This window comes from Hibiscus syriacus, unplaced genomic scaffold, assembly GCF_006381635.1.
Source record: "Hibiscus syriacus cultivar Baekdansim isolate YM2019G1 unplaced genomic scaffold, ASM638163v2 tig00110954_pilon, whole genome shotgun sequence".
NCBI classification, from domain to species: domain Eukaryota; kingdom Viridiplantae; phylum Streptophyta; class Magnoliopsida; order Malvales; family Malvaceae; genus Hibiscus; species Hibiscus syriacus.
In genome coordinates, this window is record NW_024062931.1 from 1,851,437 (window position 1) to 1,876,327 (window position 24,891).

Below are 24,891 nucleotides of genomic sequence, written 5' to 3' on the forward strand. Positions count from 1 at the left end.
ACTAGAATCAAGAGAGAATCAAAGAGAAAGCATCAAACCTCAAGTTTGAGCATTTCAAGCCTATTTTTCATTCAATATTCATTTTTCTTTCAAGAACACTTATTGTGCTCAATTGTATTATTCTTGAGTGTTCTTTCTTTGTTCTAGAATTATACAACAACCTACCTTGTGAGGATTTCCTTGTAAGTTTGCAAATTTGTATTGTTCTCTTTGGGAGAGAGTGTTCTCAAAAGAAAGACAAATTAGTGAATTTGTGGAAAATCCTTAGTGTGGATAGCTAAGGTAGTGGACGTAGACTTTGGTTGAGAAAGTCGAACCACTCTAAATCGTTGTGCAATTACTTTCAATTTTCTGCAAAAGCTTCCACCAAAATTTTAATTGCCAATTCACCCCCCTCTTGGCCATATTCGTCGATCGATTAACTCAACAGTTATTGTCACATTGTGTGCAAACTAAAGCACGACATCAAGAGATGTATCATCAATCATTTCGCCATCGTAATATACCAAATCAATAAGGCTTTTTCTCCTCGATATTTTAGCTGAGTTGTTGCTCGATAATACTGAATTGCGGTTATTTTATTATAAGAACCTCGCAGTTGAAATACACGATTTCCAAATAATGTAGGGTGTGAGATACTAGTGTCTTATGTTTTGCAAGATACATGGTTCTGCTAATGCACTACAGATATCGCGGGATGCAGGGTACGATTTTCACTGAAAATATTTTGATTAACTCAAAATAAAATAGTTTAGTACAAATATTTTAGTTTTTAATTTAGTACAAATATTTTAGTTTTGAAGAATGAAATAAATAACAGCTAATAATGCATATGTTCATCAGTTTCACATGGTGGTGGACGACGAGTCCAACGCAAACGTAATTACAGTTCCTCTTCCTCTTCAGCAATATTATCATCATCAGGATCAACAGTTGTATATGGAATCAATCCACCACTAGCACTAGAATAGGAATCAATATAGAATATGCTATACGATACATCTGGTAAACAATATCGGACCAAGTTAGCCGCCAATTGTGTCAATGGTGAATTCAACTGTTCAAAGACGTCAGTGAGGAAACCTTCCGAGAACTGCCCCATTTTCTGAAATGTTGATTGAGTTGAGTGGGTGAAGACATGGTCAGAGTGTGCAGCGGTGTATGAGGAGGTCCATGTGTTGTTGTCGATGAGGAGGATGACCTTGTTGTCTTTTTCTTCTCTGCCTTGACTCCCCCACGTTGCCTCCCTGTCCATGGACGACTCTGTGGATGAACATATAATTCTCATGCTCGCTCCTCATCGGCTAATATATGTGGCATCCCATATTCTTGGTACCACCACATATAATCGTATGTCATACTGTGGTCGAATATATGTTGAGTTATGGGTGTCCTTTCGAATCTTTGGACTCACTCGTTCAAATAAACCACATATGGTTCACGTATTAATTTTTGTCTTCCTTTGTCGCGTCAATCGATGGAACTCATCCAAGCAATGCGGATGTGGCAAAATCGATTGGAAACAATTAAATTGTAAAAGGACGCTCGGTAGGATGCCACTCGACTATCTCATACAAGATCATCAGGATTGACATGATGTACACGGGCACATTAGTCACCCAAATCTAATGCGGTATACAGTCAACAATAGCATATCGTAGTAAGGCATCCACATGAACTATAAAATTAAAATTACATAATTTTGTTAGCTAAAAACATCAAATAAATTAAATTATTCTCAAATTATAAGAGAAAAGTCAAAGGAAAATATTTTATTACTGATGCCCACACTTATCAATCAAGAGTCTGAAGTCTTGTTGATGTGTTGGTAAGTGGACGTGAGAGGTTTCATCAGTCCACCTATCATTAATACAATATAATTGTATTATTTTTTAATAATATTATAAAAAATAGATAAAAATTATTATTTTTTACCTCTTAAGTAACAAAAATTTATATGAGACATATGTTTTAAGGATCATCATAAAAATGATATTCAGATATAGGTCCACGACTACAACAACAATAAACACCCTCCAATGACATTTTTTAGTCGTATCTACGACTCTACAAAGCTACCAGAACAAAAATGCAAAAATTGTTGACCCCAACTTATATTTCTTTAATCACTCAAATTTTTCTTCGACTTTCATCTTATAGTTTTGGAGATTAGGTCATGAAATTCCCCCAATAACTCGTAGTATATGCGTACGAACAAATCATTTCAAAAAATTAATAAAATAATATAATTACTTAAATTCCAAAAAATTAAATAAATAATTAAAATATTAATAAATATTCATAGATAAAAACATTTATATTTATATCATTTACTTCATGCTCCGTATTCCGGGTAGGTTTATAAAATTTTTATCTAAAAATTTAATTTTTATTTTCCATCATCGCGTGCATTATCAGGCAGATCAATTCTGAGCAATACCTCACATAAGTTTCTAGGGGCGCCGATAACACCACTAATAACTATTCCATCAATAAGCAGCCCCAGATGAAATGCAACATTTTGCAGGTAATAGTTGCTTCTCTACATGGTAAATAAAGAGTGTGTGTCTTTAGTCTCCATCTTTCCACTAACGAATTTATATGTGGAGGATGCAACTTCATACCGTCACCAGTTATACTATTGATATATCCAAAACCAGCTAAATGTAAACAATCAATAATATTTGCATCGGCGGTGTCACACGATTTATATGACACCCTAATATATGTTCATATCACTACGAAATATAAATATTAAAAATTTATTTAAATACCAAAACAAATAAACTAAATAAATAAATAGTAAAAATATAAAATAATAGTAATTAATTTACCTCATCATTTCGCCTCCAATAATCGAATACGCGACTTCTATCATGTCTTAATAAACTCGCTGTCATGATATGAAATCTTTGAATCTTTAAATATATGAAAGGGTGTGGTGATGAATAGGAGTAGAGGACCCTATTTATATACATTCTCACACCTAGGGAAGTGCGGTTTTAAATGTAACTCGTGTCCTGCAAGATGCGAGTTACATTGAAAACATGCAAAATTTATTCCGTTCAAAGTATCTTACGGTTTGCAAGACGCGAGATTGCTATCATATTTTATCTTTTAAATTTTAAAATATATTATAATTATAATATTATTAATTATATTTAATATTTTACCCATATAATTTTTTATTATTTCAAAATTTACAAAATATATTATAATTATTTTGTATAAAATATCTATTTTAATTACTATATTTATATATTATTATATTTTAATTATTTATTATATTTAATAATTATTATGAATAATAATAATTATTATATTTATTTATTATATTCATTTAATTTTTTAAGTTTCAAATTAGGTTGTTAAATTGGAAAGAACCTCACATTTTGCATGTCGCGAGGTTCTCCATATATCTCGCGATATTTTGGATCATAAGAGTACCTCGCGCTTCGCAATACACGAGATCATTTTATCAATTATTTTATTGGCTTACTTAGAAAATGCATCCACGTCAGATGTATCTCACGTGTTGAAAATACGATGATTTAACACGTTATTTATATGTCTCGATGTCGTTCAATCTAAATAATTTAGAGATTATTCTTTTAAATAATTTCTGAGAAATCATATTTTTAAACAATTATTTATTTAAGATTTTTAATGTAAAATTGCCGAAAGTAAATTCATTGATTATAAAAGTGGGATTGGGTCATTATCAAAACGGGGGACAACACATCACACCCCTGCCCCACCATCACCAAAGGACAAATTTGCCTTCCCACTTGGCTCAAATCCTAGTCATATTGTCTTGCGCATGAAGCAACCGTTTATTATTTCATAAACTCTCGTTATGGTGTCCTTATTATGCTCAAACTTAAATTTCAGTTCACACTAACATTATATTCTTTGGTGGCTCAAAAGGATCCTTCTAAGATACAAAAATCAAACTTAAGTAATTAACGGTGTTGATTATTTAAACACGTTAGATTTTTGTACAATCATTATAAAAAGTCAAGCCCTTATTTTGAATAGTTTAAAAAACATTAATCCTTTGTTTATCTATTTTGAATAGTTTAAATGCTACTAGATTAATTAAAATATAAGAGATTAAACTCCAACTTTGAATATAATAAAGGGACCAAAATCAGAAATTGACCTTTGTTAATAAGCTAATCCCATTCGGCCCATCCCATCTATCGACATTCGACAAAATATATATATACATAAAGTTGCGTCCTTGACTCGGGGGTGACACTCAAAATCTGTCTTAAAAACGGTGAGTTCCAGTGGCGGCTGCTCTGTCATAACAGTGGTTTCCTGGAAGGTTCTCTGGGACAGCTGAACAGGTGAACAAGCCTGACCCTTTATAAGTTTAGACTATTTTGCTCAAACCCGCGGAACTCTTCAGGTACTCTCTTTTTATACTTTGACTGCTCTTTCTTTATCTTGTAATATCCTCTTTTCCTCGAGAGATTTTCAGTCATGGATACCCTTTTCCAAGATTTCCCCAGTTCCATGTACGGATTCAAATTCGATCATGGGGGAGTCCCACTGTATTCAAATCACAGCCCTGTTAATGGGTTCGAAGAGAGATCGAGTCCGGACTCACCTGTCGAGTCAGCTTCATCATCGGGGACGACGAGTTCAGAGGGACATCCTCTGGATAACGTCCCCTACGCCAACGAAATGCTCAAGTACATAAATGAGATGCTGATGGAAGAAGACATGGAAGAAAAGACGTGTATGTTGCAAGATTGTTTAGCTCTCCAAGCGGCTGAGAAATCATTCTATGAAGCCATCGGCCACCAATATCCACTTCCCACGGATCAAACTTATCTTATTGATTCTCTTGAAAGGACCTCTTTGTTTCCAGATCTACAAACTGAGACCTCGATGCCGCCTTTTGAGGGGCTCCCGGGTCCAGAAAGCAACTTATCGGTGTTGAAGGGGAGGAAGAATTACCAGCGTGACGATGGTGATGAATTGGAACAGGGGAGGAGCAGCAAGCAGTCTGCTATTTCCCTCGATGATTCAGAGCAATCGGAGATGTTCGATGAAGTGTTGCTTTGCAAGGGTGAGAACGAGGACTCTCCGAGGTGTTCCCTTAGAGCGAGTTCACTGCAAAATGGGCAGCTCAAAGGGCCTTCCAAAGGTGGAACAACTCGCAGAAAGAAGAACGGGAAGAAGAGTGAAGTGGTGGATTTGTGGAGTCTACTCACTCAGTGTGCACAAGCTGTCGCCATTAATGATCAAAGGACTGCAAATGAGATGTTGAAACAGATAAGCCAAAACTCTTCTCAAACCGGTGATGGAACCCAAAGATTGGCGCATTACTTTGCTGAGGCACTTAAGACACGTTTGGCCGGCATGGGGGCTCCATCGTATTCACCATTGATAAGCAATAGGACTTCGGCTGCCGACATCCTTAAAGCTTACGGGGTGTATGTTTTAGCCTGCCCTTTCAAGAAAATGGTGAATTTTTACGCGAATAAGAAGATAATGGAAGTTGCAGAAACTGCAACCACGCTCCACATCGTTGATTTTGGCATTGGTTATGGTTTTCAATGGCCTTGCCTCATACAGCGTCTCTCAGCAAGGGCCGGTGGACCTCCCAAACTTCGTATTACCGGCATTGAGTTCCCACAACCAGGATTCCGACCGGATGAAAGGGTTGAAGAGACAGGACGTCGCTTGAAAAGGTATTGTGAGAGATTCAATGTCCCGTTCGAGTACAACGTGATAGCAAAGAAATGGGAAACCATCCAACTCGAAGAACTAAAGATCAACAAAGACGAAGTCGTCGTTGTAAACTGCTTGTATCGGCTAAAGAACCTCCCAGACGACACAGTGTCGCCGACCAGCGCAAGGGACACTGTCCTAAAACTGATCAGAAGAATCAACCCAGAATGTTTCATCCATGGGGTTGCAAACGGGACGTATAACGCTCCCTTCTTTGTCACAAGGTTCCGGGAAGCACTGTTCCATTTCTCAGCTCAGTTCGATATTTTCGAAGCGAATGTTTCTCGGGAAGATCCGCAAAGGATGATGTTCGAGAGGGAAATACTGGGGAGGGACATAATGAATGTTGTTGCGTGCGAGGGAATCGAGAGGGTGGAAAGGCCTGAGACGTATAAACAATGGCAGGCTAGGATGCTGAGGGCAGGGTTCAAGCCGATACCGCTGGATGAGGTGCTTGTGAAGAAAGTGAAGAATCTGGTCCAATCTCATTATAACAGGGACTTCATCGTGGATGTTGATGGCCGGTGGATGCTGCAGGGATGGAAGGGGAGAGTTCTTATTGCCCTTTCATGCTGGAAACCTGCTAGGAATTAAAATGCAATGGAGAGCAGCAGGGCAGTAAGTTGCAGATTAGTTTATATTACTCGGTAGACTGAGACACTACCCCATTTGATGTAGTTGTAAATATACGAGTCCTAGAAGCAATGGCTTCATGTGTGTTGATTGTTAAACCTCAAATTAGCCGATTACCAATATAATATTTCGAATGAATTGAGTTAGCATTTGGTAACTAACCTCTTTGTCTTCCTTCCAGATTTGAAGGATCTGGAAATTTCCTGTGAATGTGATGTGTAAATTCAAGCAAAGCTACACATGACTCTTAGCATTTCCATCTCAAAATGCTCACATTTCTTACATGCAATCTCAAAGATAAGGCAACAATTGACAAAATACTCTTTACCCTCTAAATTACTATTTCTTTGCTCTCGTTTCGCCGTATTAACCGCCACACTTGATCAAATGTTTCTCTTGCATCTCTACAATACAGAAAAAATTGCAGTCTTCACTCATTTGTAAAAGGATAACAAAAGGAAGACGAGGGCTTAACTTTAGTTGAGGGGAAACAATTTTATTTGGATTTGTTCTGTTTCTTATTCAGGGAACCCGACAAAATCGTTGAGATAATGTAAGTGGGATTTTTTTAATTCCCAATATAATCCACCTTAGGGATTATTTCCTAATCTAGGGTAAATTGAACAGTACTAACCTAAAGACATCAGGTGTTCCACGCGTCTTCAAACTAAATATGAAACTTCACGACTGCATGGCGTCTTCAGGCAAATGAAGAAGACCCCACGACTGTGTGGCGTCTTCAGGCAAATGGGGAAAACCCCAAGAGTGCACGGCATCTTCAGACCAATAAAATCTATTGTTCAGGAAATAATATGATGGATGTCTTATATATAAATTTTTTCCCACAACCCTATATAGGCGAAGCCTAGGGAACCTGTAGCTCTTTTTTACTGATTTGAATTTAAAAGTTAGGTCTTTAGCTTAGCCCCCAAATAAGGCAAACAATTTAATTAGTTAGTCTAATAGCACATAAAAAAATTTTATTTAGGGTTTACAACATTTAGTATAGTGACTTAGAACTCATCACGTCGAGATGAACATTATAAAAAATACTATAGATATCAAAATAAACTTCTACTTATCATATTTTTTTCAAACAATTTAGGGGGAAAACCCTTTAGCTCAGTTAGGCCCAATCTAGATGAGCTGATTGTGGATTCAAAATAAAGGATGCGAGGCCCCTAAAATAGTTACTTTTTAAGGTTCTCAGGGTAAACTACATCATTGGTCACCGTATTATGATCTCTATCCTATTTTGATAACCATGATATTTTCTGCATATTTTATTATTAATGTTATATTTTCTAAAAATGTGATGTAGTATGATATAATGATAATTTTAATTCTTAATATTTATACTTTTTCTATGAAATGGTGACATGTGTCGCTATCTTATTGATAATTAAAAAAATAATTGAGGTTGGAGGTGATGAAATTCAAACCTGGATAAAGTTGCAATTATGATAATAAACTTTTGAACCCATAATATTAAGGTGACATACATGATTAAGTATATATATGTAGTCAAGTATGAGTCGCATGTGTAAATACTCAATTGTTAATTTTTTTTATTGATTATGGAATTAGAAATTAGTGTTAACGTGTAAAGTTAAATATTTGAGTTATGATCTTCAAATGAGTTTCATAATTTTAACATTTGGGTTGGGAGGGTCACCCTCGTTATATATATAGCGTTTTTCACGAATATGTGTTTAAATTATTTTTTGAATGATTCATGTGCCTAATGTTACAAACGTTACCACTTTAGGTGTCCGAGCCATAATTACCGTTAATTTTCTCCATTAAGTGACATGTGTCACATTTATGGTAATTTTGAAATTTATTTCTTAACAAACCTGAAAATATTTTATTTATAAAAAACCATAAGTTCTCTTAAATTATATAAAAAAACACAAAATCCCCAAATCCTTAACCCTAACACACAACCGCCAACATAGTCCCTGCCATCATCCTAGTCATACGTCATTGTAGTTGTCGCCGATTGACCATCGGAATCGTGTGGGATCACAATTTTAATCCTAAGCTTCATTGGGTACAAAACATTGATTGGTCGTTGATCAGTCGCGATTTCATAGGATTATTGATTGTTGGGGGAGATGAGGTCAGATAGAGCTTCGTCGATGGCAAATGGTGGCGATTGACATGGGTTCAGGGTTGAAATATTTCACAGTTTTGGAGTTATTTCAATTTTTTTTTGTGTTTTAAAATATATTTTTAATTTTTATTTTTTAAATAAATTTTTTTAAATTACCAGAATGTGACACGTGTCATTTAACGGAGGAAATTAGCATCGTTTATGCCCCAAACACCTAAAATGATAAGTTTTGTAACATTAAACACCTGGATCGTTCAAAAAATAGCTTAGGAACAAATTACTGAAAAATACTATATTTTAGGCACTTAATTTATAATTAAGCCTAAATTCAAATACACTCCTACATTTAATTTATTTTTTTATGACTTGATAGGATAAATCTACAGTTTTCATTTCGTTATTCATGGTGTATTCTCTCTTTTGGGTACTTGAGGCCCCTATACTTTTCCAAAAAACCAATGTGGCCCTTGATTTTTTTTTACATTCAATGTGGCCCTCGAAATTAGAAAAAGAATCCAATGCGACCATTTGACTAATGATTTTCAATGTTGAGTGTTATAATACTGACGTGACAGTCCACGATGGTTGGTGATGTGGCTGATGAGCTAAATTGGTTTTTAATAATCTGATTATCAAATATCAATATAAATATACTTGTAATTATGCTAAACTATAAATCAATCCGATCTTTATCATATTGGTCTAAAAATATGTTTGCATCTACGTATAATTTAAGTTAATAGAATATAAAATATGTCCATCAAATTATCGAAATATTAATCTATATAAAATTAAGAAAATATATAAAGTTACTTTAACTTTGTACTAATTTAAGTAAGTCACACCTCATATATGATTGGAGTAATTAATTAAAGTATAATATTTCAGAGATTGTTACTCTAAACCCTAACCGTTTTTTCCCTTCCGCTCTTTCCCCATCCTCTTTTCTTTTCTTTACAATTTATGTCATTTTTCTATATATCAAATCAAACTTTTCTTCATTGATTTTGTTTAGTCGACGATGATATCAGTTTTGATGCTAGTTTCGATCGCCGATTGTCTTTTCTCTTTGTATTTTTTTTAGTTTTTAATAAGAATATGTATGTCTTTGTGATACATTTATCTCTTCTTTTGTGGAACATTTATCTCTACCTTTTGGTAGTTTTCAGTTGTTTGGCCGTTATTTTCATTTATTTTTTTCTTAGGGTTAGATTTGACATTGCCACGATTGATCAAAATGTCGTTTAGTTGTTATCATGTTGATCTTCTCTGCTTTGGGCCATTCGATTGATTTGGATATACATTTTACATTCGTTGATAGTTTTCTCACGTCGCTAGACTCTAATTTATAATTTGTCGGTAGTTTTTCAATAGCTTCATCCCTTTGGTGGTTCATTCACCGATATAGTCATATTTTTTCGAATCTTTTGGTTAGTTTTTTTAACCTTTTCCTTCTTTGGTCATTGTGTGATCTAGGCGGCTAATTTTTGTGTCAATGATTATAAGAAAATGTCCTAATTATAATTTAGTTTATATTTACGGTTATACTTGTAAATCTTCATTATAATTTTGAATATTTTTCCGTTTTTAATAAAATTATCAACTTTCAATAAAAAAATATTATGAAATAAATAAAAACAATTAAAAAAAAGGTAAAAATAAGATTACCTGGACATTGGGTTGTTCCTATGTCTTGGACAAAGCTGGAACAATCGCCAGTACCGAGCGCTACCAAAATTGACAAAATTGATTTTTGTAATTTCAATGAAAAATAATATAGTAAATTAAATTAAATAATAATATTTTAAAAATAAAAAATATATTATTTTTATTTAATAAATAATACTAATAATTAATGGAGTGTCATGTCACCAAAATAAATAATACTTGTAAAAAAAATCAATTTAGCTCATCTAACGTGCCATCAATCACCATGAATTGTCACATTAGCATTGTGGATGACCATATCAGCATCATGAAGTGTCATGTCAGTATCATAACGGTCAATGATGGAAACCGTTGGTCAAAAGACGATATTAGGTTCATTTTCTTAGTTTAATGGACACATTAAGAGTAAAAAATTAGAATGGTACATTGGTTTTTTGGGAAAAGTACAGGGGCCTCATGTTAACTTTTACCAAATAATAAATAGGGTTTATTTTTTAGTGTAGTAAAATATTAATTAATAATTTAATCTTTTTATGCTATTATTAGAAAATTAATATATTAATAATTTGTAATATTTTTTATTATCTATTAGTAAATTAATATTTTTTTGGATGAAATAATTTTTAAGATAATTATTAAAAAATATTTAAAAATTAACGAACTGCTCTCGAACTTATTGAGTTGAGTTAAACTTCACTCGATTCAACTTATTAAGGTCTCGAGTTGAGCTAAGTCGAGTCAACCTGAATCGAACTTTTATATAATTTTGACTAATCAAATTCAAACTACTCACGAACTACTCAACTTATTAAGATTCCCTAACTGTAATCTTAGAAGAACGTAACAAAAGAGGCATGGGAGGAGTTCTTAATGGTGATCTAACCATGAGAAAATCATGAATCTCAAAGAACTCAAATCTCGTGATCTACCTACGTGTTTGAGGCTTTGAGCCATCAATCCTTCCTATATAAAGGAACCCTTCACAGGAAAAAATAAATAATCTTACTGCAAGAAATGGAGTTGTATAAGAAGCTTGCTTTTCTTATAGTTGCTAGAGTTGGTGTTTGCAAAGTAATGCATAAAGGATAATTTTAAAAACAAAGAATAGAACAAATGATTCTTCTTTATTGATGGATGATTAAAGTGAAAGATACAAATTAGAAGCACAATTTGTTAGAGGGAATGTGATTTTATAAAATCTGGGTTTTTTCTGGCCATTGTTGTCTATATAATCAACTAAGCCATAACCGATGTCTGAATTGCAAGCTTCTTCCCAGAACATGCAACACCTGCTTTCTTAGTATCTGATTCCCACAGCTCCGGCAGTGCTTCCCTGATGTTGTGTATGCTCTCCAATGCATAGTCTGCTCCATTTGTTCTATGGGAAGTCCCCACCTACATTGGATATCGCCCATAAATTCAAACCCTGTTCTGTAATCACAATACTACAAGTGTTTTTCTGCAATTTGTCAATTAATATCGACTTACCAACACAGTGTGAAGGCCTATTTCTTTTGCAGATTGTATGTTGCGGATGCTATCGTCAAAGAAGAGCTGCAGTCAACAAGAAAAGAGTTTTAGTCCCTTTACTTTGTCGAAATTTAAGTTTTGATCCCTTAAGTCCATATTGATAATTAGATTGACTTACTGTTTTTTGAGGATTGATGTTGGCTATCTTGAAGGCTTCTTGAAATGCATTTTTAAATGGTTTGCAGATAACTGGAGTGTCTGGAAATACTGATGTGTTGGCATCAAGAATTTCAGCACTAGATGTGTCTTCATCATCTGAAGTATTGATTCCATTAGTGGGATTAATGGTCTCGAAGCTTACAACCCTTTCAAAGCAATCCTCCAAGCCTAGCTTCCTTAAAACTTTAGCCACATGGACCTTGTCCCCATTTGAGAATATCTGTTTCAATGGAAATATTAATCAAAAGAAATTTCCCAGATAAAATGAGTATGCTAATCACAGACAGACAAAGAGATACTTACAACTTTGCGAATCGGCAAGCTAAGCAAAAGATTCCTCAAAACATGATCATGTTTCAGATTCTCATAAGGCAATCTCCCATGAACAAAGCTGTGGTATTCATCATAGTCAAAGTTGTAGCCAATAGCCTGCAAATGACCATTCAAAAACACAATAAGATCCACATTCCAATAATTTGGGAACCACAATAATCAACCAAAAGAAAGGATCATAGAATTTACCCTGAGGCCAGCCATTGATGTCCCATAGTTTCTGTATAGCACACGATTAACCTCCGAGACTTTGTCTCCTTCTACACCAAGCTTTTGAACCATAAATTCTGCATAAATAACATATTATGTTTCCACAAAGATAACCCAATTTTGCCAACATATTGGGAATTTACATCAAATATGCAGTAGCATATACCTTCGATGTTTCTGGTGCATGCTTTTGATAAACCAGAACTCAGAGGATAAAGGGTATCATCGACATCAAAGAGAAGACAGTCATATTTTGCTTCTTCAACATGCTGGTACTGGTTTTCATACTCCATTGTTTATATCAGCAAGAACAACTAAGCCTTCCCTGAACGTATGTAATGAAAAACAAATAAGGCAACCAGAATAAGAAACCGAGAAGGGTAAAGCTATAAGAGAAAGATATATGAGAAGGGTGAAGATGGTAGTTTAAATAAGGGAAGAAGCCATTGGAAATAGAAGCATCGATTGTTAAGGAAAGAGAAGGGAAAATGATGTGAATGGTGCCCTTTTGGTAGGGTCCTAACGTATGAAAAACAAATGTGAGACCGGTGACTGGCAACATCAATTTGACCAACAAGCCTGCCACGACCAAACTTTTAGTGGTTGAAAGACCCCGTTAAGTTTCTTCAATCGGTTTCTTTAAAGCGGTAGGTTAGGTGCAACCATTTCCATGCTCGTACATAATCATGGTCTAATTTCAGTTTTAGTCCCTCATTTATAATGTTATTAATATAATTAAATTGATAATATCGATTATTATTGTTAAACATGAATGTCTATTATTAGTTAATAAGTTAAATATGGTTTACTAGCGTTTTACGTGACCAACCTTTGAAAGAACAGAAATCGTCTGCTCCCACTATGTGCTCCACTGCTCCTCTTTATGCTTCACGAATAATAGTTTGATACGTATTCTTTTTACTTTATAGAAATATCATATAAATTTTTAAAACTGAATGGGCATAATGATAAAAAAAATATTTTTAATATTCGATTAAATAACTATTTTGATTATTATTCTTTTTTAGAATATTTTGGGATAAAATGATCATTCCATCGATGAAAATCATTAGTCAACAAACGGTTAAATTAAACGTTAGATGTTTTTTATACTAAAATAAAACATTAAGACAAATACTCCAAACAAATAAAGTTAAAATAACTATTTAATCGAATATTAAAGATATTCTTTTATCATTATATATTGAATAATATAAAAAGGAAACAAAATCATGTCACCACATTAACAATAGCTAACTCAGTTAATTAATTAACAGTGTACAAGTAAGTAATGTTATAAAAGCAAAAGATTAAATTATGTCAAATTAAAGTATAAGGTTAAATATTTGGTTTCAGCACAGTAGAGGGATTGAAACCAGAATTAGGCCTGAAAGATATTTTCAAGCATAATAACGCGTGGGTTCGTGCTTTTGTTTGGTTTTGAAAAGATTAGCTTACAATAATTTCAATATCGAAATAGGAAATCTGACAATGTGATTTTCTTTCTCGAATAATTACAATAATTTGGCCCATTAGGCCACGCAAAATTATTAATTTGTTCATCACCCTATTCATATTTTTTATTTTGATATCTACTACAAATATTAGTGTATGGTAAATTTATCCAGTCAATATAATGAGTTTAACCAAACAATATTTTTAAATGGACCCAGGTAAATAAAACCCGTGGTGTCTAATATTTTAATATATTTCCAGGTAAGTCGACGTGATGAGTCTTTATATATATATATATATATATATAAGTAAATTATGTCATTGACCACTCAATTATTTTGTTCTTTTATTTTTATCATTGATATTTTAATTTTGTCAATAAGATCAATTAATTATTTAATCGTTGTCAATCAAGTCACTTGCCGTTAACAGTTGAGGAAAGTGATGATGTGACACTTAATAAAATTAGCATAATTATATATTTTATTATTTTGATCTTAATTTTAATTTAATTTAATAAATTTAATTTTTTAATCAAATTATGTCACGTGCACAATATAAATGAAGAGTATTTTTAATTTAATTAATTTATTTTATAACCAATCAATTGAACATGTCATCGTCGGAATAGATGGAAAATTAGTATTAGAGGAAGAAATGAAACAAGAAGGGATAGCTGGATTCAAAACTGTGCCGTGGGGGATAAAGCAATAACGCTCAAACCACTGGGCTATGATCCTTGATTAGCCATAACGCAACATATAGAATATCAAATATCGTAAAATGGCATTAAAAAAAAGAAAGCTAAGGAAAGAAGTAATCATTTTAATTTTTATAATAACATATATATATTCTTTAACTCTGTTTGTTTTACTAGCAAATATATTAAATTATTTGCTAAATTTAATAGTAATTTATACATATAATCATTAAAATTTTTAAGTTCAGTAATAATTTTAATTTTTTTCTAATAATTATATATATATATATATCAATTTATTTTTATTGAAAATGTATGAAATTATTTAAAAATAAATAAATTATTTGATAAAATTAAGAATAATTTATATATACAATCATCAAACTAAATCTTTTTAACTTAAGTAATAATTTTAAATTTTTTATTAATAATTTAATATATATATATATATATATATTAATTCAAAATTATTCAAAATATTTAAATTGTTTGATTAATTTAACAATAATATATATATATATATACATATACATTAAATTAACTTTTAAACTTAAGTAATAATTTTAAATTTTTATTAATGATGTTATATATTTTTACTTAATTTATTTTAATTAAAAATATATTACAAATAAAAAAAATTAAAAAGTCATCGTTTCATTCGACCTTCACAAAATAAAATGAAACAAAAGACCGAAACTTTTGAAAAAAGCTTAAGAAAAAGAGTAAACTAATACCACTAACCACTTTCCCTTTTTCCTGCAATTGTCTACAATATATAATTTATATGTTGCTGTGAGTAACATAGATGGGATCTTAGCTCAGTTGTTTAGGCATTGGTGTTTTAACCCCCATGGCACATGTTCAAGTCCAGCAATTTCCCATTTTCCCTTCTTATTTAATTTCTTCCTCATGCTCTAATTTTTCATCCAATTCGATGATGGTGTGTCACCATTTGATTGGTTGGAAAATTGGAAAAAAATAAGTAAATTAAAAAAAAACTCTCCTTTCATATTGTTACACATGGCATAATTTGATTAAAAGATTAAATTTATTATATTAAATTAAAATTAGGATCAAAATAATAAAATATATAAGTATTAGAGCCTAAATGTATAATTATGTCAATTTTATTAATTGTCACATCATTAATTCCATCAACTATTAACGACAAGTGGCTTGATTGACAATAATTTAATAGTTAGGTGATCTGATTGACAAAGTTAAAAGATCGATGGTAGAAGTAAAAGGGCTAAATAGTTGAGTGGTCAATGGTATAGTTTACCCTATATATATATATATATATATATATTTGAAAATCAAGCAGTTATTTCTTAATTTTTAATAATTAAAAAATAGCGGGACTCTTCATGTCAACGTGAAGAGTTCCATTGAAATTTTAAGAAAAGTCATTGGCCAACAGGTATATTTTTAAATTTTGAAACATATGGTTGTTAGAACTCGTCACGTCAACGTAACGATTTTTGTCGAATTTCATTTTAAAAAATAATTTTCAAAATAATTCATCATAAACTAATTTATTACAAATTAATAATAATTTTTTTAAAACTAATACAATCACTAAAAATAAAATAATTATTTTTTTTACTTATATTTCTTAAATTTTTGACGATATCGAGGAGTAGTCCAACAATAATAACGTGGGGCTCGTCGATTTTTTTTTTTTGTGGTCGTCCACCTTGATCATCTTCATTTGCTTATTCTTCAATAGGAGGTGTATTGAACATCACTCTACTTTGATTTCCACCTTCGAAATAAGGTGATGGTTACTTAAGGTATTAGACGCCATCATTGACATCATTGACTCGAATTAACCACATAGAATATGATCCCATTCACCACAAGTTTTGTGGAATATGCTTGAGCGTCTTGCATTGTGTCCCATGAACCTCCATGTAACACCCTAGACCAGTACGACATACAGTCGACCAATTAAAGTGCTACACGGAACCACCAGAGTGTCTAACCAAATTTTTCATTATTACTTTTGACTTAAAAACGACCATTTCTAGATTAAAGTCAACTATAAAAATATAATTAAACTATACACTGGGGAGCTTCCAAAATAAATAATTTACATTAAAAAATAATAATACATACCGACTTTAAGATACATTTACTACTCAATTATACAAATGGCTTTATAAATATACATGCCCTTCAAAATGCTGAAACGTACTCTGATCTGCTCTAGTCTGGACCTCGGTCACTTTAAAGCTCATCGACTGCTCCACCTAATCTGCGTAAGGAAACAAAATTCCAAATTTGAGCTAACTAGCTCAGTACCATATTAACAACTAGATAATACTAACTGTATAACACTGAAAGACTCAAACTATCAAGTCTACTGCTCTGCTTTAGTGAGTATACTTGTATACTCACTCTCTACTCTATGGTAGACATCAATGTGCGACTAAGTGTTCTACATCTCGGAGCTCACACACCCCTATAGTCTACCGAGAATTTGGCCATCGGAATCTCTGCGTCGGACACCACACTCTCGACTAGCCCACTCCTTGAGTGTCGGATCTTGAGACCAAACTAGTCAGCTTAAAGTGCCTTGTGCACTCCCTAAGGATATCCAGACTGAATCTATATTTTCGACACTATTAGCTTTTCTAAAAGAACTAGGGTGTCATGATCGTTTCTTGAGCATCAAACGAGGCTATTATTATTTCACCTACTTTATAATGTTTTTACGTTTGAGATAAACATTAATATTGTTCTCACTTGTAGTCTTATTTGAAAGTGATTATAGGCTTTTGGGAAACCTCAATTGCCTTTATACATTCTCTTAATTTAATGCTCAAAACTTAACCTTGGTATCGATACTAGCCTTGAAGTATCGATACCCTACCCAAGGTATCGATACTCATATGAGAGTATCGATACTAGGACCTTGGGTATCGATACTCTCTAGAGTACCGATACCAAAATAACATTATGAAATCTCAGTCTCGATACCAAGCCCTTCAGTCTCGATACCGAACCCTCAGTATCGATACCCCTTAAATGAGTATCAATACTTCTATTTAAAACTATCGGTTCTAAGCTGAAACATGAACAATATCGATACTACTTCTTACAGTATTGATACTCACCCTTAAACATGCCCTATTTAGGCATGAATTTGCCACCCAAACTCCCTAATTTTCCTACTTTAAGGTTTCCCAAAGTGTTATTAGGTCTTATCCGATCTTGGGGTCATAAAGAAGGCTTTAATACTTGTTTACAACATAAATAATGAAATCTACCATGAAAACTTGTTAAACATGCTTCAAAATCACTTTCTAGCTAAAACACATGTATAATGATCTACAATGGTATAAGGAAGTTGTGAGTGTGTTACCTGGCCTTCTTGGCTACTAAAACTTCTCTCGAATCAACTAGGGGTCACATTTTCATTACCCCTTGTTTTAGAACTTTCTCCTACCTCTTTCACTAAACCAAAGCATGAGAAGGATATTAATAACTTGTTTAGAGCTTGGAAATAGGGTTAAGAACACTCTAACAACCTAATTTTACTAAAACTAACTTGAATCCTTTAATTCCCTTAACTTTTATAAAATCCCATTTTGAAAGCCTTAACCAAAACTTAAGATTAATGGCTCAAATCGAAGGTTGAGGGAAGGAGATAATAGTTCTTACCTTGGTTGACTAAATCTGGGCTTGAGAATCTTAAAACTTTCTCCTTTAACTCACTTTTGGAAGGGAAGAAAGAGAGAAAAGAAGAGAAAATAAGAAGATATTTTGAGTGTTTGGTTTTCACATGAAATCCTCCTAAATTAAGGGGATTTTTATCCTTTAAATCAACTATTGGTAAATTGATACTTTAATCCCCTCCTTTTAAACCCATACCAAAACCACCACTTTCTCTTAACTCTTGGGCCCAACTTGAGCCCAATACTCTTATACACTGGTGTATGAAACCTAATAGGCTTAACTTACGGGTTTCGGATTGACCCAAGATTTGGGGTATTACACTCTAACCCAATTCGATCGAATCTCCATTGAAGTGTGATATGAGGATAAAAACCATAATTGGTTTGAAATACAAAATATTTCACAAAAGCAGAACTAGAAGAAGAAGAAGAAGAATATGCTGCTGCTGATGATTTCTTGTCCTTTGCGTATTTGGCCTTCATTTATTCCCATTTGGTCCTATCTATCGGTGTTGTTAAATATGATTTTCCATTTGCTTCATAATTTCAGAGGTACAGAGATATTTTGAAATTAAGATCAGCAGTTGTAATCTTGAAACACATAAACACATATAGATGTTGCTCATTCCATTGTTGAATTTCGATCAATTCTCTCTATGCTTTCCACATGTATAAATTCTATAGAGCTCGTCCATCTCAAATATTTATGTTGGAATTGACTGATGAGTCGTAAGCTGGCGCAACACTCTATTCGCGACATGCATCTCAACAATTGCAAAATGAAGCAAATGCGTTATGGTACACCACAACTCCGAGCCTTCAAAAAATCTTGGTGATAGTAACCGGTAGATCTCTAGCTCACAATGCAGAATCCAAAAAAACTATATACATTAATTAAATTATAAAAATTATTATTAATTATAAATAAATAAAAATTAAATAATTTACTAAATTAATATTTATTGTATGTCGACCGATGATATCGATCCTCATTCGTAGATCAATTTTTGTTGCACTCGATAACTTTGTCTCGGTAATTTTAAGTCGTCATCTAAACAATATAATAAATTAAAATTTAAAAAATGATAAAAAAAATAAATTTAAAAAGTTAGTAAAAAATAAAGTTAAAAATTTAATTTCGGCCAGAGGAAACTCAACCATGGTTAATGTAATTGGCGTAAAAAAAAGGGAATCAACATCACACCCAAGACTATAGCAAGACTAGACAGCCCACTACATCGACTTTCTAACCTCTTTCAAAGATTGTACTCTTGCAAATTTTCCAGTATAAAAATACCAAAATCACTGAGCCTCAACTAGTGTTACGACACTCGGAGAAATTATTAAATATCGAAATATATAGAGTGTGCGTCAAATTCTCATATTGATTTGGTAACAATATCCATCCAATCAATTAGAGAATATACGATCAGGCTACAAATTTGACCTCATCCTCGATAAAGTTTTGATCCACTTGATATTCGGACTCCAACCAAGTCATCTATATCTGTATCCCGTCTACGACATCTGGTGGTGGCCTATTTCACAAAATTTGCTCAACTATATTGAATCGGTAATAAGTGTTGTGCCTCACCAGTGCCACACTATTTATTGAAACACCGAGTTGGTAAACGACATCTTCCAACTTAATTGTCGCTTCACCAATCGAAAAATAAAAAGCATGCATTTCGGGCCTCCAACGTTCACTCAGAGCCGAAATCAGTGCAGGTTCACCTTAAAACCACGAAGAAATGTGACTGGATACAACCCGATTGTTGTAGATATATAATAATCCGCTCATTTAGATATTTAAATGTCATTTCTCGCTGATGAATGTCCTGTTTTTCTTCCTACAATATTAATTTCAACTAATTAATCAAATTTTCAAAAAAACAAAATTAATAATTTGAACTATTAAAAATATAAGAGAAGAAATTCTACTGGAGCGATTTCAACCGAGGAAATATGGATAGTATCAAGGATTATCATTTCATCTCGGGCAAACTTTTTAACATGAATTCTTAAAAAAAAACATTTTTTTCTCAAGAGTAATTTTTATTCATCTTAATAAACCACAATAAAACCCCTAAACTCCTATTTATTTATTTCAAATTAAAAATAATTATTTAAATTTTTTAAAAATATTTTATAAAATTCATTACATTGATGTGATGAGTTTTGAATACATTAAAATATTAAACCCCACATGTCCCATTTACTTGATTCATTTAAAATTATTATTTGGATAAACTCATCCTGCCTATAGATGAGTTTACTCTACACCGTAGCATTTATCATTGACACCTATTAGGCCAATTAATAATTACGCCTGACCTAATAGACCCATTTTGCAGGTTTTGGTGCTTATTTGGGCCCACCCAACGACCCAAAGTCACATGGAACTGAAAATTTCAGATTTGCCTGTTCGGCTGCTCGACCACCAAGGCCATGCATGACAAGATAAGGATTTTAGAATATTATGATTTTTATAATTTAATAAATAATCAATAAAAACGTATATTAGTTTTTCTATTTGATTTTGTAAAAAAAATTGTTAAAGAAGACCGATAATGAAAAGTTTGATATAAAGAGAAGATCTAATTTTTTGAGAAGAATTTCACCTCTTAATGTTAATTTTACGTTTTTTTTATGTTAACATCACCTCTTTATATTAATATCATATTTTTATATCAACTTATCATCTTTTCATGTTAACATTATATTTCTTCGTCTTAACATAATATCTATTTATATTAATATTATATTTCTTTGTATTAACATCACATTTCTTCGTTAAGTGAAAATTAATAATGGTCATACTTTAATAATAATCACAATACACATAATTTAAGTTAAATCTCTTATACATTGATCATTAAGTGAAAACTAATAATGATCGTAATAATCATATGTCATTAGTTGAACATGATTTCAATATTTGTCATTATAATGATCCAAAAAATGATATCTTTGTCAATGACAAATTCTATTAATACTTCCATAATTCATTCATGTATATATACAAACCTTAAGAAACAATATATTGAAAACCAGAAACAATAAGTGTCAAGTAAATAAAAGCATAAATAAGATAACGTCAATAATTACATCCAATAATGTTCATTCTTTCTACATGTTTATTTTTTTAATTAATATATAAGATAGTATATGTTTAATGATGACTCATAGCCATTTGACATTAAATATTTATGCCTCTAGAATTCCTGAAGCTTGAACTTAGGACCTTAAAGAATGACTGTAGACACCCGTTTTTGTTCGGGTCTTTTATATTTTATTTTTTATTATTATTAATTATTATTAATTATTATTATTATTATTAATTTTACATATTACATTTTTGCAGGCTTAGAAGCCCAATTCAGATTACAAAGGCCCAATCCCGGAGCCCAACAACCCGAAGCCCAATTGGCCCAGAGACCAGAAGCCCACTGCTAACCCAGACCCAACCTAGCAGATTAGGGTTTCAAACCCTAAAACATATTAGGGTTTCAAACCCTAATCCCCTACTCAGCCGCCGCTTCTGTTTGGAGTTCCAGCCGCCGTGTGACTCCTCAGCTTCCCAGACGCCAGCCACTCAAGCCGAGCCTCCCTTTCTCTTCCTCTGACGCCGCCACCATCACTGTTCCGGTCTGACCCCAACTGTTCCACTATTGTCATCTACAGCAAAACCAATCAAGAAAATATATCATATACAGTTCAAATCTCACAAAATCTAAACTCCAAATTAAAATACCAATAAATCCCTAAATATTCGGGATTTCTATCCCACCAAATCAGAAAAAAGCGAGGCTCTACCTAGATATCATCATCATCTCACCAGAAATCCGGGGCAAGCAAACATAAAAGAACAGAAAAAAGAAAAAAAAAGGAAGAAACAAAAGAATACAGAGAGAAATTCGAAACAGAAAAAAAAGAGAGAGAAGAAAGAAAAGTTTTACCTTCTCGAACCACCACCGTGAATCTCGTTGTGACCTTCTCCGATCCCAGCTAGCCCCATATCTGAAGGTAAAGCCTTTTCCTCTTCTAGGTTAGTTAGGTTTGGAGTGCAGTGGGTTTTAGGTTTTTTTAGGTGAGAGAGAGATGAGGTTACTCCCATGGCCACCGATCTACGGTGGCCGGGGAGTTTAGGGTTTAAATCCTCGGTTGAGGATGAGAGAAGGAAGGCGAAGAGGAGGGTCGAGAACCATTTTTTGCTCTCTGTCTCTGGAAGGAGAAGGAAGACTGAAGGGTTTAGGGTTCTCTAGGGTTTTCACCGCCGATTTACGGCGTTTGTGACCTCTGTTTTTCTCCACGGCGGAGGATAAAGGAGAGAGGTGGAGGGCCTCTTTGGCTCTCTGTTTCTGGAAAGGGAGGGAAGAACGAGTGAAACGGCTGATGAGGGGGAGAGTAAATGATTTTAGGGTTTCAGAATAACCCTCAAAAGGGTTATATTTCAGACGTCGAGCGACGTCGTTTTGAAGCAAGAGGGAGGCCGAGTGATGGGATTAAGGGCTAATAGCCTATTTGGTCCTCTTACCTCTGTAATCTTGCACGCGTGTTCTTAGCATTTATGGGTAAACAACAGTTTAGGTCCCTCAAGCTTTTGTATGGGTTGTAATCTGGTCACTAAATGAAATCCATGCAATCTTATTTCGAGCCTATAGTTTTATTTTGTTTTATTTAAATCACTAGTTTATATATTATGTATGTTTTATGATCTTCGAATTTGGACCTGTGATTTATGTTTTTTTCATTTTGGTCACTGGACTGGTTATTGCTAATATTTTTGAAAGTTTAGACATTGTATCCTTTATTTATGAAACTTTTATCTTGATCACTACTCTCATATTTTGGGTTAAATATCGATTAATGTCTGTTTATTTTACTTTCATTATATTTTAGTCCTTATCTGGTTTATTATTACATTTTATTAGAATTCGAATTTGGCCATATTATTTTATGCATGTTTCGTTTTAGTCCCTGTTTAACATTTGGCCTAATTATGGTTTAGTTCTTTATGTTTTTTTCATTTCATTTTGGTCCCTAATATGATTTATGGTTTATTTTTTTTACTGTTTTTTTAAAATATTTGTTAATTATATTTTAGCCCCTTAAATGTTTTAATATTTATTTTGGACTGTAATATTTACTAATTTATATTTTAGTCTTTTATGTATGGATGTGCATTTTACTAATTAGTTAATTATTGGTATTGTGTCTACTTTAATTTAATGTAAATCTTTGTGTTTCCAATCGCATTTATTTTCATTATATTTTTATCTATGTAAGAAATATTCGATTATATTTTCAAGAACACGTATGCGTAGAATGGGCGTGGAGAGTACCACTTGGTCGAAGTGGTACGATCCGATACGGCATTTTTACGACATAGGGACTTGTAACAAGTCGAGTATATTTTACTAATTAATTTATTAAAATGATGTAGTATGTGGTACCTTAAGTGACACTCACTTTATTTTATGTGGATGTAAATTTTAAATTTTCATTTTTTATTCAATACGTTTTTAAATAAATGATGAGAGAATATTCTTTAAAAGATAAGAAATAGACGAGTTAACTTTCCCGACGGAGGATTGTTAATCTCGAGATTTCCTTTCAAATTAAAGAATTTTCTCTGATAAAATAATTCGAAGTTAATTAATTAAATCTCAATAAATGAATCATATTTTAGTTTTATATTCAAATTGTAATTTCCACCATTTACGACGATGTGTAAGCTACACAATACCAATTTTGGGCGTTGTGGGGGTGTTTACCCTTCCCCACACGTAACCGACTCCCGAACCTGTTTTAAATGAATCTTTGGTAACGTAGACCAAATTTTTGTCTTATAAAATTATTTTTCTTAAAATTGTTTTTAAAAGACGTTTTTAGGTATTTGACCTACCTAACCCAAAGGTCGATGGCGACTCTTTTCAATTTTATTCGAATCTGTTCAAAATCACCAAATTTTCCAAATTAAAGTCATAATTGTTTTTAAAAATAATATTTAATTGTTCTAAAAAAAATGGTTATGACAGCTTGGCGACTCTGCTGGGGAAACTAGAGAGTCAGGCTGTCGGTCGCTTATATATGGTCGTTATGGTGGAAATTATAAGTTCGAATCTTTAGTAAAACTATGATCTATTTATTGAATTTTTATTTATTATTTTATCTCTTTATTTTTATATACTAACATTTTAATTGTTTTCATTTTTTTTCAGATATTTCTTAGTTCTCGTTGAGTGTTATTTTTATTTCCCTTGTTTTTGAGTCAAAGGTTTGTTTGTTTCTCCTCACACACATCACTTTCATTAGCATAACATGAGCTCTAGACATGAGCTTCGATCCAAATTAGTTATGGTGATTGCTTTACTCTCGTAAGAATCTATTCTTCGTATGAGTTTTAGCAAACAACCCATGGGATACATACCTTATACCTTCGTAGGAATTTATTCCTCGTATGGGTATAAGGCAGTGAATCCCCTCGAATTGAACTCGGTCCGTTTGAAACCTGTAATGGGTGAGGATTGAGGGTTTGGTAGCCCAAGGGGGCACCGACATCAAGGACAATTCGAGTCCCTTTTTCCTGTTAGAGCTGAAACCATGCATATAGTGAACCATAGAACGGTCACACTAGGTAGAGTCATACTGAACCTCTG

General features: G+C 32.8%; 2 protein-coding genes across 3 annotated transcripts; one reads left to right on the forward strand and one right to left on the reverse strand.

Moving 5' to 3' along the window:
• Positions 1-4,284: 4,284 nt before the first annotated feature.
• LOC120148140 (scarecrow-like protein 14) lies at positions 4,285-6,513 on the forward strand. Of its 2 annotated transcripts, XM_039161327.1 has the most exons (2): positions 4,286-4,901; positions 4,938-6,513. In XM_039161327.1, exons 1-2 carry the CDS (start codon positions 4,489-4,491, stop codon positions 6,337-6,339), a joined length of 1,815 nt encoding a protein of 604 aa, XP_039017258.1. In that variant the 5' UTR covers positions 4,286-4,488; the 3' UTR covers positions 6,340-6,513. The 2 variants fall into 2 exon arrangements, with proteins under 2 accessions (XP_039017257.1, XP_039017258.1); XM_039161326.1 differs by having other exon boundaries at positions 4,285-6,513.
• Positions 6,514-11,267: 4,754 nt separating this feature from the next.
• On the reverse strand, positions 11,268-12,797 carry LOC120148138. The gene is made up of 6 exons (XM_039161324.1): positions 12,561-12,797; positions 12,374-12,471; positions 12,155-12,280; positions 11,811-12,071; positions 11,651-11,716; positions 11,268-11,557 (listed from the first exon to the last, which is right to left on the reverse strand). The coding sequence occupies exons 1-6, from the start codon at positions 12,685-12,687 to the stop codon at positions 11,399-11,401; spliced, it is 837 nt and encodes a 278-aa protein (XP_039017255.1). The 5' UTR covers positions 12,688-12,797; the 3' UTR covers positions 11,268-11,398.
• Positions 12,798-24,891: the final 12,094 nt, after the last annotated feature.

What these genes read in the sequence shown, in the direction of transcription:
- LOC120148140 (XM_039161326.1), top strand. Translation starts at nt 4,489, where the DNA reads ATGGATACCCTTTTCCAAGATTTCCCCAGTTCCATGTACGGATTCAAA.
- LOC120148138 (XM_039161324.1), bottom strand. Translation starts at nt 12,687, where the DNA reads ATGGAGTATGAAAACCAGTACCAGCATGTTGAAGAAGCAAAATATGAC. An exon ending in ACATCAATCCTCAAAAAACA is followed by an intron (nt 11,717 to 11,810) that starts GTAAGTCAATCT and finishes TGTTGACTGCAG; the next exon opens with CTCTTCTTTGACGATAGCAT. An exon ending in TAGGCCTTCACACTGTGTTG is followed by an intron (nt 11,558 to 11,650) that starts GTAAGTCGATAT and finishes TATCCAATGTAG; the next exon opens with GTGGGGACTTCCCATAGAAC.